Source organism: Lynx rufus, unplaced genomic scaffold, assembly GCF_022079265.1.
Source record: "Lynx rufus isolate CCGP_SWC_20201006 ecotype Redwood Valley unplaced genomic scaffold, mLynRuf1.p SCAF_6, whole genome shotgun sequence".
NCBI lineage: Eukaryota > Metazoa > Chordata > Mammalia > Carnivora > Felidae > Lynx > Lynx rufus.
Genome location: NW_025814878.1, coordinates 66,224,569 through 66,245,371, shown reverse-complemented (window position 1 = coordinate 66,245,371; position 20,803 = coordinate 66,224,569). Strand labels below are relative to the sequence as shown.

The window sequence follows — 20,803 nt, the reverse complement described above, 5'->3', positions numbered from 1 at the left end:
CTGGGATGAAATCCCTGTCCCTTGATGCTACATTAATACAGGATACACAATTTAGAGGCATGTTTTAAATGTAAAATTAACAATAATTTGTTATAATGACCACTAATATTTAAATGTTCTCAGCCATTACTTAAGCTAAGCTAGGAGCTATCCCTAGAGTTGATCAGAGTCCCCAAAAAACTTTTAACGTGGAAATCACCATGCTATGGGAGAAATATGTACAACCCTTTGAAGGTTTTTAGGTTTTTGTAGGCACTTCTTTTTGTTGTTGTTTTCTTTTTAATAAACCACTTTATTGATGTATGACTGACATACAAAATGCCGTATGTATTTAATGTATACAATTTGATGATTTGGGATATAAGTATATACCTATGAAACCATCAACACAATCTTTGGTATAATAAACATATCCATCACCTCCAAAAGTTTCTTCCTGCCCTCTTTATTATGAGTGTGTGTGTGTGTGTGTGTGCGTGTGTGTGATAAAAACACCTAACATGAGATCTATTCTCTTAGCAAATTTTTAATATTGTCAACTATTGGCACTATGCTATATAGTAGACCTCTAGGATTTAGTCATCTTGGATAATTGAAACTACCCTTTGCATAACTTTGTACCTTTGACCGCTTCTGTCCAGCCGTTAAATCTTCTAGTTTTGCTCTAGTTTCAGTTTAACCAATTGTCAGTGGCTTATTTTGTGTCATGTTAACAAACAGTAAATATTTAAAAATATTAACAGTAAGAAAGACTTAACTTGGCTTTCCTATCTTTTCTGGTCAGCCAAAGGTTTCCAGAAACCTTTCATTATTTTGGTCTCACACCTTGCAGCAAAACAGAGGGGAAAGGCATTTTATGTGGAAACCCTTGAGGAACATTGTAATTGTTTTTTCCTTATCAGTTTTATTGGAAATGTTTAGTTTGCTTCTTGTTTTATCTACCAGCATGCCTCTAATTTGCTAGATGCTATTTATTAATTTTTTTTAAAAAATTTTAACATTTTTATTTATTATTTTTGAGAGACAGAGAGAGACAGAGTGTGAGTGGGGTAGGGGCAGAGAGAGAGGAGACAGAACCTGAAGCAGGCTCCAGGCTCTGAGCTGTCAGCACAGCCTGACATGGGGCTCGAACCCATGAAACGTGAGATCATGACCTGAGCCGAAGTCGGATGCTTAACCGACTGAGCCACCCAGATGCCCCTATTTGTTAATTTTTTAGACCACACATTTTTTATTTATCGATGACTCTTCATTACCACATCCTTTATAAAACATTTTGAGTATTTTAAGCACCCTATGACCATCTTCACCATCCATTCCTGCTAACGGCTTTAAAATAAGCACCAGACCACAATCCTCAATAAAAACCCCAGGCCCCAAGCAAACGTAAGACTCACTCTCCTTTCCTTTCCCAGACTCCTGGACACTTTGTCTATATCTACTCTGCCTTTAATAAATTCGGCTCTCACTTCCTCTCAAAAATAAAAATAATAATGAGCACCAAAATGACCAAGACGTTTGAGAAGTGAATCCTTAATAAAGGTAATTACTAACCATGGTATGCATGCACCTGGCCAAGCTACACGCATGGCTTGAGAGAGGAATCTTACGAAGGACCCTCATGCACTGCGTTAGGTCCAAGCTCTAAACGTTTTATCAGTAGGGGTAGAGGAGCAATAAGAGTTCTCTCCATTTTTCTGAACCATAACCTCAGGAGAGAAGTGTTCTCACCCAGCACAAGCCAGGCTACGTCTCTGCGGTGTGGTAGTACACACGCCCTAGGGAATCAGGGCAGAGGAGAAGCCTCCTCTGAGACGACCTCACTGTCCTCATTTCCAGGAACCGTTATGGTCAGCAGAGCAGCTAATCTCACTGCCAGGAGGGATGGAGGCCAAAGGGAGCCTCAAGTAACTGTGTACCAGGACATTCTGGGCTTTGAAATAGCTGCCTTCACCTCATGGGCCATTTGAAGAAATCTATACAGAACTTAAAAACAAGTTGTAATAGAATCTTACCCAGCAGAAGCAAGATTCTGCCAGACATCCTTGCTCCTTCCCTTTGTTTTTTTTTTTTTCCCCAGAGTTTCTTCCTCAGCTCAAATTTTTTCCCTCCCTAGTCACTCACTCCCCAGATAGTTTAATTCTCCTCTGGATATAATCATTATGCATAGTAGATACGAGGAAATGCACTTTCCTTAGTTATTCCACTTTCCTTAGTGCCACTGCTGGTCTCTTGGGTGGAGGGTTCCACCTCCTCTTGACATGTCTAATGCACACCCATCAGCTCAACCCTCATGCTCACACTACCCCTATTTTGTTTAATGACTTTACCATCTACATAGTTCACACTACAAACCTCAGTTATCTTACTTTCTTCCTTCTCTCCATCGCGCTCCCCTCCTCCAGACACATTCTATCAGGCACCAAGTCCTGTCACTTCTGCCTGTGGAAGGTTTCTGGAATCCTGGGATTTTGCAGAAATGGGTTAGCTTGTCTCCAGACCAAAGTCTGTTTCCAATTTATCTTTCACATAGCCATTAATTATTCTTCCAGAACAAATATCCAGTTTTGCCTCTCCCCTGCTTAATATCCAGTAGTCGCCCACTGTCTGGATAAAGTTTTATTTCTTTATCAGTGTGTACACGGTTCCTCCACGTTCCTTCACCCTCAATCAAAATTCACCTTTTCTGCTGAATTCTTAGCTCACTACTTTCTGCCAAAATGACAGTCAGGTTTTCGAAGATCTTAGCCCAGAAGTGGTTTTGTAATGTGCTGTCTAGTTTGAGTTGCATGTTTACATCAACTAGAGAGTTCTCTGGAGGAAACAGAAAGTATTCCAGGGGGAGAATGGCAGGGGGTGGGGGAGGACGGTTAGGGCGATGTTGCAAATGACCAATATCCTAGAGTGGCACCGTATTTTGCTTACTCTGCATGCTGGCAGTGGTAATAGCCCCAAATCACCCAGTGCCAGGGTTTGGTTCTGGAGGAAATTGTGCAGATTCCAAATATTGTTTTTTATTTGATGTTTATTTGTTTTTGAGAGAGATAGAGACAGAGAATGAGCGGGGTAGGGGCTGAGAGAGGGGGAAACAGAGGATCTGAAGCGAGCTCTGTGCTGACAGCAGACAGCCCAATGTGGGGCTCAAACTCACGAACCTCGAGATTGTGACCTGAGCTGAAGTCAGACCTTAACTGACTGAGCCACCCAGGCACCCCCAGGTTCCAAATATTGTTAAAATGAAAAGATAGTCGGTAAGATTCCCATGCACTTTGGGAACCAATTCCTTTATACTATATTTTTTAAGGTTTTCCTATAAGTTTTATTTATTTTCTGGTGAAATATCTACACCCTCTCATGGATGAAATCATTTTCACGCCTTTTATTCCTTTCTCCCCTAGCACTTCTGAGGAGGATGCACATTCAACAAATTATCATAACTTATTAAATAAAAGGGTACAAAGCACCATGAGCAAGGCATATAGAGTGCCCACAATGGAAATCCAACACGCACGTGCATGCGTGTGCACACAAACGGAACAGACCTTGAAACGTATCTGTCTTTTCTCCAACTCAAGTGACAGCTTTGTTAATTTAGGACCAGCAGTATAAATAGCAGCTTCTATATAGAATTTATATGTATGCCTATTCTGTTGTTGTTTATAGCCGTCTGGTAAGAACAAGCAAACATGGGTTCTACTGATGTCAATAGGCAGAGTTGCTACAGCATATTTATTCAAAATAAGTGATTGCTGTGGGTTCTGATGTAAATAGACAAGCTACAGATACATTTATGAATTTGGATGTCTGCTTACATAAGCAATAAAGTATGGTGGCTACAAGCAGGCCACGGGGAGCCAGACTGGCTCCTGTTCCATCCTGGGTCCACTATTTACTATCTGTGTAATCTTGGACACTGCATCTGTAAAAATAAATAATCACATTAACAACCTCATAGGTTGTTATGAGGATTAAATAAGTTAATACCTGTAAAGCATGTGGCACATGTTAAGTGCCTGCTACAGGGTCAATGCTCTACAAATGTTACCTATTGGTTTTGCTCACATAAAGCAATAATATTATATTTCATAGATAAAGGTGGGGGTTTTGTCAGAGGTATACCAGGGTATGATTTACTAAGTATAGACAAGGGAGTCCAGGGATTTAATACCACATTTGTTACCATCAGGGCTGAGATTTAGTTAAAGTGTTAACTGAGAATGACAGTATTTTCAGAGTTCGAATAGGACGTTTACTCTGGTATTGTTAGCACATGAAGTGGTTAAAACAGTAGTAGAGTCTTCACGTAGGCAGCTTCCCGTCGACTTACTTTCAAAAAAATGCACTTCTCTAATTATATGAATATATTGTGTCCCATTTAACCAAATTGTGACAAATTAAGGGAAGAGGTGGAAGTGCCTGAAAAGCTGATGGAAGCTTTCAAGATGCAGAACACCTTAGAATATCAACAGCAGTTTGTTTTTCCTTCAGACTTTGGGTTTCATTCTGGAGGCAAACAAGAGTACGGTATCTTGAATTTCTTCCCTGGGTAATTTAAAACCCGGTGATATTGTGCACAGCAGCTGCACACATCATGAGTTCAGCATCAATTACAAACGAAACTGGTCATATGTTGTCCTTCATAGCTGTTACTATGTTCAAATCAAAAACCCAAGTCAACAAAATGGTATGAATATTGACGACCATAAGTCTTTTTATTAACCCTTGGGTTTGGGCTTTAAACAAACCTTCATTTTTAAATTCTTAGTTCTTATCTACCCAAATAGACTATACTTGCTAATTACATATCCAGTCCATACTATACTGCAGTAAGTGTCCTTATGAGAAAACTATACAGAGTAGTTGCAACTTTTAGATAACACAGCAACCTCAAGAAGAAAGTGAGGGCAGTACTGAACACTTTAAGAGTATAGAATCTATAGACCAGTGTTCTTTGTATAGCATTTACATTGACATCTAGTTTTAGGAACTAAAAACCCTGTATAACTTTAAATTGCTATTTTAGAAAGGGGAGTGGCGTTTTTCAAGGACTATGTTCCACTTGGTCTCTCTCTGATGCCAACTAACCAATAAAGCCGTTCTCATTCTGCTGCTGTGGGAAACAAGCAACAACAGAAAAGTAATGAGTTGAAAACAATTCAGTCTTAAGCACAGCCAAGGAGATGAAAGCGAGAGTCCCAGAACACCTCTCTTCCCAGCGCTCCCGGCCCGGGGCGGAGCACTTGCCAGCCAAATGAGGTGGGAACCTTGTACCCGGCGAGGCGCTGGAGGCGGGGCCCCGGGACTGTTCCCCTCGGGAGCAGCGGAGCTGCGCTGTGGGCCCCTCCCGGATTCTAGCGGACGCCGGGCGCGGGCACTGGAGCGGGTGTGCAGTTAAAAGGCAGCTACCGAGCGGGCAGTCGAGCGGAGTGTTCGCGGGTCACCGGCTGCAGGCGCGATGAGACCGGGAGAGGAGCGGCCCTTGGAGGGGGGCGCTTGCAGCGGCGTCTCCCAGCTGGAGCTGCTGAAGCTGCGCGCCGCGGAGCGCATTGACGAGGCGGCCGAGCGCCTGGGGGCCCTGAGCCGCGCGATCTGGAGCGAGCCCGAGCTGGCCTACGAGGAGCACCGGGCCCACGGCGTGCTGACGCGGTTCTTCGAGCGCGAGCCTCCAGCTGCCTCTTGGGCAGTGCAGCCGCACTACCAGCTGGCCACGGCCTTCCGCGCAGAGTGGGAGCCGCTGGGGGTCCGTGCGGCGCGGCGCCCGCTGCAGCTGGGCTTCCTCTGCGAATACGACGCGCTGCCAGGCATCGGGCACGCCTGCGGCCACAACCTGATCGCCGAGGTCGGGGCGGCGGCCGCGCTGGGCGTGAAGGGAGCCCTGGAGGGGCTCTCTGGGCCGCCTCCGCCGGTGAAGGTGAGGTGGGGTCCTGGCGCGGGATTTTCATCGCCTGCCCAGACCGGGTCGTACCGGGGGACGGCGGGACCCGGCGCTTCCCGTGCGCACCTGCCCCCTCGGAGTCCCGGCCTCGCTTTTGCCAGAAGGCAGAACTCCTGGATCAAAGTCAGTAGTGCTTAAGGTGCCGACCCAGCGACTTTTTGCAGATTTTTGTTTCCTCTTCTGTAGTTGTAAACGATTGAGTAGACTGGCCCTAAGGAAAGAATTTAGGACCAAGCCTGGTTTTCGTTGTGATTTATTTTTGGTAACAGAATTAACTGCGATTTGCTGACGAGGTTGTGCAATCTCTGGAATAAGTATTATTGTAGGGAAACCTCCAGCCCCTCTTTATTAGGCTCCAAAACCTCTTTTGTTTGTGGCAGTCATAGGAGCTGTTGTGATTCGAATCGTTGGTATTTGGATAGGAATTTTTCAGTCATTGCAACTACCAAACCTTCCCTCAAAAATTGGAGAAGTGAATGAATACTACATAGATGAGTTCATCCTTAAGTTTTAATATTTATTTCATGATATTAAGAAATTTCTCCTTTAAGTGGGGAAATGTCATTTATGCTTGTTGTAGGGCAAGTTTAATCTCGTGTTACTGTGTTTTTTCAGATGGTATTCTTCATTCTGTGAGCTAATTCAATCATCAACATTTGGCTTAATAAGGGCAAGGCTGATGTTTTATTTTCATATTCTATAGCCCATTTTTTTCCCAATGTCAGTAACTTTTCTCTTTTATCTTAACAGTTCCATCTTTTGTAGCTTTTTCTCTTTAGCTGCCTTCTCTTTTCTGCTTCTGGCGGCTTGTTTTTTGCATCTGGGTAGGTTTTTGTTTTGGGGGGGGCGGGTCCTTTGCTATTGCATGAAACACGGGAGAGATTTAATTTTAACCAGACTTATGAAAGATTCAGAGACATCAGTAAGATTTAACTTGAAGTCATCAAATTTAAAATTTAAGGAGTCAAGGGTTCAGAGTAGAAAGCAGGTTCAATTATGAGTTCGAGTGCTTTGTAACTTCCAAAGAAGGCTCGACTTTGGGAAATGTACACCTTTGAATGGTAATGCACAGTTTTAGCAAGGTTATCAGTCCTCTCTTAAAATGGAATTTATGTTGATTCCCTTAACAAGCCAAGACTTTTTCCAATTTGTTTCATTGTATTCCTGTATATGATCTTGAAAGTGTATTAGTTGTTTATAATTTTTCTTTGCTCTTAAAAATTGTTTGAAGAAGTTAAGCTTAAATATCAAAGTAAAATGTTTATTCTGTAAAGTTCTCTTTTGTTTAATTAGGTGTTTGGTGACCAGTAAATCTGCCTGGTTGAACTGGTGGAATCGAATTAGTAAGTTTGTGTAATAGTCGGCTGTTTCTAACTGTGGTGTTAAGGTTTATTTAATGTTCACTATAAAGGTTTAATGAGTTAAGATCTTTTAATGAGTTAGCTCAGTAAGGAATCAAGAGTTCAGGTCTGAGGATCAGAACATCTAATCCTTGCTCTGCCTGGAGACTTGCAGTGTGTCCTGGGACAAAACACTTCACTCCATGCCTCAAAACCACCATCTCTGACATCTCTGAAATGATGACATATACTGCTCACCTACCTCACAGGGTTGTTGTGGGGATAACTAATAAGCAACTGGAACGTTCCTAACCAGTAAAGTGTTTATGAATAATTATATACATTACTAAAAGACTTGGTCAAGAAGAAGCTTTAAGAAATAAGTCCTAGGGGCGCCTGGGTGGCGCAGTCGGTTAAGCGTCCGACTTCAGCCAGGTCACGATCTCGCGGTCCGTGAGTTCGAGCCCCGCGTCAGGCTCTGGGCGGATGGCTCAGAGCCTGGAGCCTGTTTCCGATTCTGTGTCTCCCTCTCTTTCTGCCCCTCCCCCGTTCATGCTCTCTCTCTGTCCCAAAAATAAATAAAAACGTTGAAAAAAAAATTAAAAAAAAAAAAAAAGAAATAAGTCCTAAAGAATTTTGAGGAATTAATTCAGTATATAGTATTTATCTTTTTTCATCTTTGCCTTTAGTTATATAAAATTGAGTTATAATATTAGGAAAAGTTTCCTGGTGTAGCTTTAGTGCATACTTTGTGCCAAATTGGTATAACACTGTAAATTTAAATGTGTAGTTAACTTAGCACTGTAGATTTATGCCCACTGCATTATTTAAGTGTCAGAGAACACCACCTCTCTCCATAGTTCAAGGACTTTAATGTAGGTTGTGAATACCTATGCAAGGGAACCTGTTTGATATTTTCCTGCGAGGATTTTGTTGTTGTTTTGCTCTGACACAGGTATATCCTTCTAGGTAGTTGTCCTGGGAACGCCTGCAGAAGAAGATGGTGGTGGCAAAATTGATTTAATTGAAGCAGGGGCTTTTAAAAATCTTGATGTTGTTTTTATGGCCCACCCATCCCAAGAGAATGCTGTTTATTTACCTGATGTCGCTGAACATGAGTGAGTAATCAAGTTGAAATAAGCTCCTTAGTGGAAAAGACTATTAAGATATTTCTGTGTCCTAACTGGAGACTAAAACCCGGTACTTATGTATTGAAAAAGTAAGTTGAAAAATGATGATGTGATGCCTTACTTGATTTCCATTGAATAACATTTGGTAAGCCTCTTCTATTTGAGATGGTGTTTGTAATTGGACTATTAACCTAGTGCACGGGGCACCTGGGTGGCTGAGTCGGTTAAGTGTCCTGACTCTTGATTTTGGCTCGGGTCATGATCTCATGGTCGTGACACTGAGCTCCGCATCAGGCTCCATGCTGAGTGTGGACCCTGCTTGGGATTCTCTCTGCCCCTCCCCTGTGTACATGCACACTCTCTCTCAAAATAAATAAACACTAAAAAAATAGTGCCTAAAAAGCATTAAGACTAGCAAACAGAATATGTTGACGCTTGTATTCTATTCTGAACTATCTGAGAGCAATTAGGTTTCTAGAAAACATCTATCCTTTGACATGGGTTGTCTTTGCAATTGAATAGATTTGTAAGAGGCAGCTTTATTAGGGGCGCCTGGGTGGCTCAGTCAGTTGAGCATCCGACTTCGGTTCAGGTCATGATCTCACAGCTCGTGGGTTCGAGCCCCACGTCAGGCTCTGTGCTGACAGCTCAGAGCCCAGAGCCTGCTTCAGAATCTATGGCTCCCTCTCTCACTCTTTGTCCTTCCCCTGCTCATGCTCTGTCTCTCTCTCTCTCTCTCAAAAATAAATAAACATTAAAAAAAAAAGAGGCAGCTTTATTAGACTTGGGAAGAAAACACACTTCTCTAGTCTACTTCTTGTAATTTGAGTTCTTTGCAAAGAGGGTAAATTATATTTCTGAGAGAAAAGACAGAAACTAGCTGCGGATTTTAGTGGAATTTGCATCTGTACTCTTCTGATTTGTCCGGTGCCGAAACATTTTATTTATTTTCCTGTATGTGGAAGAGCTCACTTTTTTGGATCGCTGAAGTGGATTGAAGTTTGCACACCAGAAGTTTCAGTCACAGTAGTTAATGGGCCAGTCACCGGGCCAGTCTCCAGGAGCCACTTTTGATCTGCTTCGGGAAAACCACATGTTCTCCTCTGTGGGAGCTAGGGAGTGATAAAACCATTGCAGCTGCGCTTCTAGGTGGTACTCACGTATCTTCCAGCTCAGAATCACCCGAGGCCTTGTTTTCACAGGATGACCATTTTAATCTTCCTTCTTATCACCAAGAGTTGATGCTGTGGCAGCAGGAAGAATCTTTCAACTTTGGTTTTGGGGGTAGTGCATACTGGAACACCTGCAGAGGATCTTAGAGGTTAGAAGTCTCTGCCAAGGCCTCTGGCTAGAAGAGGCCTGCAGCTGTAGGCTTACCAGCCCGTTAGCCTTCTAGGACTTTGAGTTGGGCTTCTTGGCCTTGATCCATCAGCCCCGTTGGCCTCAGGCCTTTTCTTAGTCTCTGGCTTCTTAGAGTTTTCATTGGCCATCTGTTAAGATGGAAAAGGGAACAAGAATACAAACTAATTTTTGAAAATATTATGATCTTTTCATCCTAAAAATCTCCAACAATAAGTAAGATAAAACACTATGTTCATATTGACCACCTTTCATGCATCTTGTCCCTTCTTGAGAGGCATGTATCCTTCCAGGACTTTTTTTTTTTTAACGTTTTATTTATTTTTGAAACAGAGAGAGACAGAGCATGAACAGGGGAGGGTCAGAGAGAGGGAGACACAGAATCTGAAACAGGCTCCAGGCTCCGAGCCATCAGTCCAGAGCCCGACACGGGGCTCGAACTCACGGACTGCGAGATCGTGACCTGAGCCACCCAGGCGCCCCCTTCCAGGACTTTTCGAGCATAGTTATAAACCTAAATAGGTACATATATAAATTGAATTTTAAGGGAGGATTCTTTTTTCCCCCTTAAATATTCTGCTAAATATATTGTTGGTCTGGCTCTTCCTTTTGATTTTTTTAAATTTATTTATTTATTTTGAGAGACAGAGAGAGAGGGATGGGTACCATGGGTGCATGTGCAGGGTAGGGGCAGAGAGAGAGAATAATCCCAAGCAGGCTCCACACTCAGCACAGAGCCTAAAGCAGGACTCAATCCCACTAACTGTGAGATCATGGATACTCAGTGGACTGAGCCACCCAGGCACCCCTCCGTCAGTTTGTTTAAAATACACTTTTTGTCTTATTTTTCCTTTCCTTTTCCTATGTTCATCTGTTTTGTTTCTTAAATTCCACATGAGTGAAATCATATATTTGTCTTTGACTTATTTCGCTTAGCATAATACATTCTAGTTCTATTCACGTTGTTGCAAATGGCAAGGTTTTATTCTTTTTGATTGCCAAGTAATATTCCATACTTTGGCTATTGTTGATAGCACTGCTGTAAACATTGGGGTGCTTTGAATCATCATTTTGTATCGTTTGGGTAAACATCTAATAGTGCAGTTGCTGGGCCATAGGGTAGTTCTATTTTTAATTCAAAAAAAAATTTTTAATGTTTTATTTATTTTTGAGCAATAGAGACAGAGCACGAGTGGGGGAGGGGCAGGGAGAGGAGACACCGAATCTGAAGCAGGCTTCAGGCTCTGAGGTGTCAGCACAGAGCCCGATGAGGGGCTTGAACTCACAAACTGTGAGATCATGACCTGAGCAGAAGTTAGATGCTTAACTGAGCCACCCAGGAGCCCCTATTTTTAATTTTTTGAGGAACCTCCATACGTTCTTCAGAGTGGCTGTACAGTTTGCATTCCCACCAACGGTGCAAAAGTGTTCCCCTTTTTCTGCATTCTCGCCAATGTCTGTTGTTTCCTAGCCATTCTGACAGGTGCAAAGTAGTATCTCATTGTGGTTTTGATTTGTATTTCCTTGATGATGAGTGATGTAGAGTATCTTTTCAGGTGTCTTTTAGTATCTGGATGTCTTCTTAGGAAAAGTGTCTATTCCTGTCTTTTGCCTATTTCTTGACTGGATTATTTATTTTTTGGGTGTTGAGTTTGATAAGCTTTTTTAAACAGATTTTGGATACTAACCCTTTATCTGATATGTCATTTGCAAATGTCTTCTCCCATTTTGTCCATTGCCTTTCAGTTTTGTTGATTGTTTCCTTCACTGTGCAGAAGGCTTTTATCTTGATGAAGTCCCAATAGTTCATTTTTGCTTTTGTTTTCCTTGCCTCCAGAGACCTGTCAAGTAAGAAGTTGCTGTGGCCAGGGTCAAAGAAGTTGTTGCATGTTTTCTCCTCAAGGAGTTTGATGGTTTCCCATCTTACATGTGGGTCTTTCATCGATTTTGAGTTTATTTTTGTGAATGGTGTAAGAAAGTGGTCCAGGTTCATTCTTCTGCATGTCACTGTCCAGTTTTCCCAGCACCATTTGCTAAAGAAACTGTCTTTTTCTCATTGTATATTCTTGCTTACTTTGTCAGAAATTAGTTGGTCATACGTTTGTGGATCCATATCTGGGTTTTCTTTTCTGTTCCATTGATTATGTGCCTGTTTTCATGCCAGTACCATACTGTCTTGATGATTACAGCTTTGTGTAAAACAGCTTGAAGTCCAGAATTGTGATGCCTCCAGCTTTGATTTTCTTTTTCAACATTACTTTGGCTATTCAGGGTCTATTCTGGTTCTATACAAATTTTAGGATTGTTCTAGCTCTGTGAAGAATGCTGGTGTTATTTTAATAGGGATTGCATTGCACGTGCAGATTGCTTTGGGTAGTATCAACATTTTAACAACATTTGTTCTTCAAGTCCATGGGCATAGAATGTTGTCTTTTCCATTTCTTCGTGTCTTCTTCAATTTCTTTCATAAGCTTTCTATAGTTTTTCAGTATACAGATCTTTTACCTCTTTGGTTAGGTTTATTCTTAGGTATGTTATGGTTTTTTGTAGAATTGTAGATGGGATTCATTCCTTGATTTCTCTTCATGCTGCTTCATTATTGACATACAGAAATGCAACCGGTTTCTGTATGTTGATTTTATATCCTGCAACTTTGCTGAATTCATGTATCCGTTCTAGCAGTTTTTTGGTGGAGTCTTTCGGGTTTTCCACGTAGAGGATCATGTCGTCTGTGAAGAGTGAAAGTTTGACTTCTTTGCCAATTTGGATGCCTTTTATTTCTTTTTGTTGTCTGATTGCTGAGGCTAGGACTTCCAGTACTGTGTCGAATAACAGTAGTGAGTGGACATCCTGTCATGTTCCTGACCTTAAGGGGAAAGCTTTCAGTTTTTCCCCATTGAGGATGATATTAACTGTGGGTCTTTCTTATATGGCCTTCATGGTGTCAAGATATGTTCACTCTATCCCTTTCTTGAGGGTTTTTATCAAGAAAGGATGCTGTATTTTGTCAAATGCTTTTTTTTTTTTGCATCTATTGAGAGGATCATATGGTTCTTATTCTTTCTTTTATTAATGTGGTATATCACGTTGATTGATTTGCAAATATTGAACAGGCCCTGCAGCCCAGGAATAAATCCCACTTGATCATGATAAATAATTGTTTTAATGTACTGTTGAATTTGGTTGCTAGATCTTGTTGAGAATTTTTGCATCTGGGTTCATCAGGGATGTTGGCCTATAATTCTTCTTAGGGGGATCTTTGATTTTGGAATCAAGGTAATGCTGTCTTCATAGAATGAGTTTGGAAACTTTCCTTCCATTTCTGTTTTTTGGAACATTTTGAGAAGAATAGGTGTTAACTTTTCTTTAAATGTCTGGTAGAATTCCCCTGGGAAGCCATCTGGGCCAGCATTCTTGTTTGTTGGGAGATTTTTGATAGCTGATTCAATTTCTTTGCTGGTTATGGGCCTGTTCAAATTTCCCATTTCTTCCTGTTTCAGTTTTGGTAGTGTGTGAGTTTCTAGGAATTCGTCCATTTCTTCCAGATTGCCCAGTTTGTTGGCATACAATTTTTCATAGTATTTCTTATAATTGTATTTTTGTGGTGTTGATTGTGATCTCTCCTCTTTCATTTGTGATTTTATTTATTTGGGTCCTTTCCTTTTTCTTTTATGATAAAGCTGGCCAGGAGTTTATCAGTTTTATTTATTCTTTCAAAGAACCAGCTCTTAGTTTCATTGATCTGTTCTACTGGTTTTTTTTGTTTGTTTGTTTGCTTCTATATTGTTTATTTCTGCTCTAATCTTTCTTATTTCCCTCCTTCTGCTGGCTTTGTGTTTTATTTGCTGTTCCTTTTCTAGCGCTTTTAGGTGCCTTTAGGTGTGAGGTTAGATTGTGTATTTGGGACCTTTCTTGCTTCTTGAGATAGGCCTGAATTGCAATATACTTTACTCTTAGAGGGAGACAAACCATAAGAGACTCTTAAATACAGAGAACAAACTGAGGGCTACTGGAGGGGAAGGGGGTTGGGAGGATGGGCTAAATGGGTGATGGGCCTTAAGGAGGGCACTTGTGATGAGTACTGGTGTTGTATGTAAGTGATAAATCACTAAATTCTGCTCCTGAAACTAATACTACACTGTATGTTAATTAACATGAATTTAAATTACTAAAATAAATAAAAAGTAAAATATGCTCTCTAAAATGTTTTAAAATACACTAAAAATACTAATGCTGAAAAAAATAACCATTAACACTTATTTTCCTATAGTTTGTTGTATGTTAATTATACTTAGATTTGAATCCTGAAAGAAATGGTGCTAGAGCCATTTTCATAAAGGTCATCCTCTTCCATTTTATATTTATCACCAGTTTTGTTAAAATTCCAGTTTCAAGGTGATGGTGATAAGATATATATCAAGGAACTAACAAATATCCTAAAATCTTAAAAATATATTTGGATGCTTTTAACTTGTTTTTATTTTGCCAGCAGAATGTTTTGAATTCATCAAGGAATATGAGCATGCCAAGGATTCTTGAATCTAGTTTGTTAAAAAAAAAAAAACTAAGTCTAGAATAGCTTTTTGGTAATTTAAATGTGGGTACTATTACTTAGGCTTAAAAAGTGTTGCCTATACAAGTCATCTTTATAAATAACTATTTAATATGCAATCCTTTCTTTAACCCTTATTTTTTATTGTATCTGAGGAGTTAAATTGGTATGAGAACTATTTGGAAGTGCAGTAACATAACTGATAAAATTTTGAGATATTAGTGATGCAGGTGTTTTGGAACACTAATAAAATGTTGGTCAGGAACAACTGACTTAATGCTAGAATATCTTAGGATATTGTGAGTGTAATCTGGTATTCAGAGGTTGTCTTAACTCATTTCAGATTGTCACCTATTTCTGTTTTCCTTCACCTGCCCTCCCCCACTTAAGATAGAATTATCTGAGTTTCGCAGACATTTTATATAGAGTTATTACTATGCAGTGTAGAAGGAGACAGGAGCCCTCTTTTTGTAATTCCAGTGCCTAATACAGAATTGCATGTTTGTTTGAATTGAGTTGTGTACAAATTAAATTTCTATTGGGGGTTGGTTGAACAAAATTCTCTCTCTCTCTCTCTCTCTCTCTCTCTTTTCTCTTTTTTGGAATGCTTTCTTTGTGTCAGTCACTGTATTACATAATAGTAAACTACAACTAAGGTATATAAATTGCTGTGTATTTCTACAAATGATTTGCAAATAAAAATTCCAGCAGTGTTACTTAATTCTGAATACTTGTTGGGTAATTCTAATTACGGTACCTGGGTTTTCTTTAGTGACTTTGAAAAGAGTAATTCCAAATGATGTTTTGTTTCCTAGTGTGATTGTGAAATACTATGGAAAAGCATCTCATGCTGCTGCATATCCCTGGGAAGGAGTAAATGCATTAGATGCTGCCGTTCTCGCCTACAACAATCTGTCTGTGTTGAGACAGCAAATGAAACCAACCTGGAGAGTTCATGGTACGAATGTCAAGTATGTTGTGTAATGGATGGTGCTTAATATATTTCAGTGCCGTGTAATTAACATTTGATTTTTAAAAATTGTAAACATTTTATATACTTTATATGAATATTCCAAACTTTTTAAACAGTTTCCAAAATTCATGTGACAGGATACTAGGATGTTTGTATGTGTTGGCTAAGAAAACAATTAAAAAAGTATTTATGTATAAATGGAATGGTCATTTTGAGTATTAGAGATAATGTTTTATGTAAGGATGTACATGTTTTCTGTGGGTATTTGAAAGTTGGATCTTCATTTTCCAGTTATCCTCACTGTTTTTTAATGGTAACAAATCATTTTCTCAATTTAAAAAAGTTATGGTTACTGGTTTTATTTTCTCAAGTGCTGATAAAATGAGTAACATCTTTTTAAATTATGTGTATCACCTTAATGTAACTACAGTAATAAAGTATGATCTTAAAGGTATGAATTTATTTTTTAGTTATTTTCTTATGATTTGGGAGACTGTTATACTTTAATATCTATTTTTTACCTGATTTTGTTATAGGCTTAAATTAGTTTGTAATTGCACTTTGACCAGTGTCCTACCTTAGTTTTTCTAAGAGAAATATGTAAAAATAATTAATAATTTTTAAAGCAGATCAAATAAATTTAGATTTTGTGTATCTATTTCAGTTATTATTTTGAATGGATAAATCTTTCCTCTCAGTGTAGTTCCAAATAAATGTATTTGTTTTGACAGTTAATAGCACTTAGTGATCTTTGACCTGCATCGGTTTCTTGCTGGTATAAAAATTATGTTCCCAGAGCTAAATACCATTGAAAATATTCATAGGAATCTGGAAGTACGAGGATAATTATAGAACCTTGTGCCATTTTTTTTTCTTTTAAGTCAAAAGTTTATCAAAACGTACAACTATTACTACTTTATTAAGCCTACTGAAATAAACTCTTTTCAGAAGTCTTAAGATTGTTATAAAAGTTTCTAACAGTTTCTTTATAATCATGCAACATAATTTCTCAACATCGTTAAATTCCTTAAAATTAAGTATGGATAGACAGTTTTTTATCTCTTAGCCAGAAAGCATTACCCTATGTATAGAAACTTTTGTACAAAAAAAAAAAAAAAGAAAATTTTGTACAGCACATCAAAAATCATTGATTGGTATATCTGTGAAGCTAATAAATTGAAATTGTTTTTCTTCATGTACATATTGAAAATTCTATGGGTGTATTTAAACTTAAAGAAATGGTCTCCAAGCTCAATTTCAGTAATTTGGTTCTTTTTGTAGGCATAATAAAAAGTGGTGGTGTAAAACCCAATATCATTCCATCTTATTCTGAATTAATCTATTACTTCCGTGCACCCTCAATGAAAGAACTTCCAGTTTTGACCAAAAAGGCAGAAGATTGCTTCAGAGCTGCAGCTTTGGCTACTGGGTGTACAGTAAGAACTTTTAAGAGTTAATATAAGTTATAATCAGAGGTATATCTATATGGGCTGGAGTTAAGTTAGAGTATTATTAAATTAGATTAGAACCTAACTTGCCCCTTTTTCATTTGGCAATGTTTAGAGTATGTAAGATCAGTCGAGTGAATGGGTGATGTGAAAGTCTTTAATTCATATTTGTTTTACTCAATGCCCACATAGAAAGGACTATAGTCATCTTATTGCACTGTAATTAGAATAATTCTTGATAATGCTGAGTTCCCTGCCTTTTTGCAAGATATAGCCTTCCTTATTGGCAGTTGTGTTTTCAGAATTGCTCAGTATAGTTCCTATAAAGGGAACTTTATGGCAAAATCAGCAAAAGCTGTTTCGGGTGAAATTATTAGATATGTGCAGTAACGATATAAATACTTATGGCTTGCTGGAATGAAAGTTAAAATAGATGCAGAAGTTAGTGAAGAAATGTTGTTCATTTAAACCATAAAGTCAGTGACGTTTCTGTGCCAGTCACGTAGGGTATACAGCAGAACGAGAAGTTTCAGAATTACATCAGTCTTTTCCTGGGCAGAGGTTGTAGTCTAGTGGGAGAGACAGGATCTGGGTCTGTGCCTCTCAGCCTACTGATTTTGTAACTTTAGAAAACACCATTTAATAACTTTGGGCCTCCATTTTCTCTTGAAAAAGGGAGATAATAATATACTTTATGTTCTTGTGAAAATTAAATAAGAGAATATTTGTTAAGAGTTAGGGCCTAGACCTCATACTTACAACTTATTTGTTTCTGCTCTCAGATGTATGATTTGTTCACATAGTAATAGTGTCTCACAGTACTAGTGATTCTCAGCATATATGGTAAGTGTCCAGAGAGTAAAAAATTAATCCTTTGTCCCTTATTTATGAGACCAGTGTTCTAACCCCTGAGCTACGGAGCCAATCCTTTATCCCTTATTTATAATTATAAATATAAATATTGATAGAATAAACACATGAACTATTACCGTTAACTCCGAATCTCAAGGCATAATATTCCCTTAGGATAAGGTTCATTGTTACTGGATTTTAATCTATATTTTAAATAGTCTCTTAATAACTTTTTATATTTTGGCTGACTTGTAATACATGAATGACTATTATATATTATAAGTATGTTCTTTCTTTCTTTCTTTCTTTCTTTCTTTCTTTCTTTCTTTCTTTCTTTCTTTTCTGTTTATTTTGAGTCAGACTCAACCAAACGAGTCACCTAGATGCCCCGGTTGTCATTATTTCTAGCTTAGATGTTGCTAAGAGTAGAAGAAATGTCAGCCCTGCCATTTTATAATTGACTTTTACTAATGTTATGGCTATTGCCTTTAGTTTGTGGAACTATTATCCATTTTGATTTAATCAAAACTAAATCTATAAATCCTCTTAACTGTGTACCTATAAACTGCTTATAATTCTTGACACACTGAAACGCTGAAGTTAATAAATGAGGACATGGGGTTCCTGGTGGCTCAGTCAGTAGAGCATGCAACTCTTGATCTCAGGGTTGTGAGTTCGAGCCCCACATTGGGTGTAGAGATTACTTTTAAAAATAAATAAATAATAAATGAGGACCGTAGCCAACCCTTCTTCATCATAAACCTGTCTCTCCTAGGTACCTTTATATCTTTTGGACCAGTTATTGGTGTCAGTGTTGGCTTATATTTTGAATATGAGTAAAGCTTAATTTTTTTCTTTAAGAGGCTGCAGTCTAGAGCAGTGTTCCTCAGTGTCTGCTCTTTGGACCACCTGCATCAGAATTACTTGGGGGTCCTGGTGAAAATGGAGATTCCTGGGCTTCCCCCACACCCTATATAAGTTACCGAAGTTGAGACTTACTGGCTGGGAGAGTGAGGTGACATCATGTTGTTTGGTGCATATGTAACATGAAGGGGATAGGGCCTGAGGGAAGTCTTATTACCGATTTTTTTAAGGTAAAATATTTAAGAGAATTTATATCTGTAAGGGAAAGTGTACCCTCTTAAACCTCTTGCTGATTTGAAAATTAGATAGTGAATTTGAGTTTTTTATTTCAGAATTTGTCTTACGATTTTTTTTAGGTAGAAATTAAAGGTGGAGCACATGATTATTACAATGTTCTTCCCAATAAGAGCCTATGGAAAGCTTATATTGAAAATGGAAAAAAACTGGGAATAGAATTTATTTCAGAAGATGCAATGTTGAATGGCCCTTCAGGTAATCAGGTTCTTTCATATATACTATATTACACTGTTTGAGGAAGGAAAATACCATCTTTGGTTAGAGGGTTTTGTTCGACAGCTTTGAAGGTAGGGAGGTATTGCTCAACAATATTTTTCACAAACTTAATGGTTAGGGGAACGAAACTAAAGAACTCTTCAGTGAATGTAAAGTGTTAAATGAGCAGATTTGTTTGTAGAAATAGCGTACTATTTCCTTTGTATTCTAAATAGTTCTAGTGTTTAAATTCCCTTAGTTCTAATTTTAAAGTAAGCTACTTAAAGGAGAAATAGAATTTTAATTCATTGTCAGTCCTCAGTAAGCAGGCTAGCAAGTAGTTATAAGGAGGCATGCCAGTTGCTGAGGAGTAATTATTATGGTTGTTTACTACTAGTTGTTTAGTAAACAACTTAGAATTTAAATAATTATATTGAGGACTATTTTAGAGTTTTTCCTTTTTAAAAGGATCATTTCTAATATGTTTCCATGTTAGAGATGTATCTACTAAAATATAACAATAAATGCTGATGAAGTGGACTCAAAAGGACTTGGCCATAGAAATGGGGTGTTGATGTCATTTACTGAGATAAGGAGTTCAAGAGAAAGCAGGTTGGGGTATGCTATGTTGGTATATATTATTAGTATGTTAAGTTTGATGTGCGTACAGGATTTCTAAGGGGAACTGTTCAGTAGACTGTGGAACCCCCAAATGATGCCTAGGTTGGAGATGTAGGAGTTGGCAATATCTGAAAAGTAACTGAAAACACAGGAGTATTTGGTGTGCTGGTGATTGCCAGCACTTAGGAGACAGGTAAAGGAAGCAATTTAGAGGAGACAGATAGTGACCAGAGAAAAGGCCAGACAATCAGGAGAAGTCAAGTCATGGAAGCCAAAGGAGTAGAGAATTTCTAGAAGGAAAGGAGTGGCAAATCATGTCTGGTGCTATAGAGATTGGATAAGTACAGTCTGGCATCTATTGGACTAACAATTAGAAACCCATGGATTGTCTTACTTTTCTAAGGATCTACTGATTTTGGAAATGTTACTTTTGTGGTTCCTGGGATTCATCCATATTTTTACATTGGATCTAATGCCTTGAATCATACAGAACAATATACTGAAGCTGCAGGTATGTGTTATTAGAAGTGAATGTGTGGGCATATGTTCTCTTTTTGTGGTAATAGCTCCATGTTTTTTCATTAGCTAACTTTACCTCAGAAAATACTGTATTCTGGTGGGCATTTCAAGAGGTGGTTTAGATATCGAGAGCTAACCTGAAAACCAGTGTATAAGTTTATCATAAATAGGGTGGTTTCTTCATTTATTTTCTCCACCTTTTAGGGTCACAAGAAGCTCAGTTCTACACTTTGCGTACGGCCAAAGCTCTGGCAATGACTGCGTTGGATGTTATTTTTAAACCAGAGTTGCTGGAGAGAATCAAGGAGGACTTTAAATTGCAACTTCAAGAAGAAGAATTTTTAAATACAGTAGAATAAAAGGAAGACCTAGGAGCCACTTATGGATCATTAAGAAGTACTGATTTTTTTCTTGAATCTTTTTTAATAATGGAGGAGGGCATGCTTAATTTTTAGTCTTAAGGGAATCAAATTCCTCTTACCTGAAGAGGGAGGCCATGATCCATGATGCAGAGAAAACACATTACCTCATATCTAAAGTGAAACATTTCAGGGGCGCCTGGCTGGCTCATTCGGAGGAGTGTTCAACTCTTGATCTCATGTGGTTGTTGAGTTTGAGCTGATACGTAATGGCATTTCTTTTCTTTTCTTTTCTTTTCTTTTCTTTTCTTTTCTTTTCTTTTCTTCTCTTCTCTTCTCGTCTCTTTTCTTTTTTTTTA

General features: G+C 38.7%; 1 protein-coding gene across 1 annotated transcript; it reads left to right on the top strand.

Moving 5' to 3' along the window:
• The first annotated feature begins 5,383 nt into the window (after positions 1–5,383).
• PM20D2 (peptidase M20 domain containing 2) lies at positions 5,384–20,633 on the top strand. Its single transcript, XM_047103137.1, has 7 exons — positions 5,384–5,911; positions 8,245–8,393; positions 15,132–15,274; positions 16,571–16,725; positions 18,810–18,945; positions 19,970–20,077; positions 20,290–20,633. Exons 1-7 carry the CDS (start codon positions 5,456–5,458, stop codon positions 20,442–20,444), a joined length of 1,302 nt encoding a protein of 433 aa, XP_046959093.1. The 5' UTR covers positions 5,384–5,455; the 3' UTR covers positions 20,445–20,633.
• Positions 20,634–20,803: the final 170 nt, after the last annotated feature.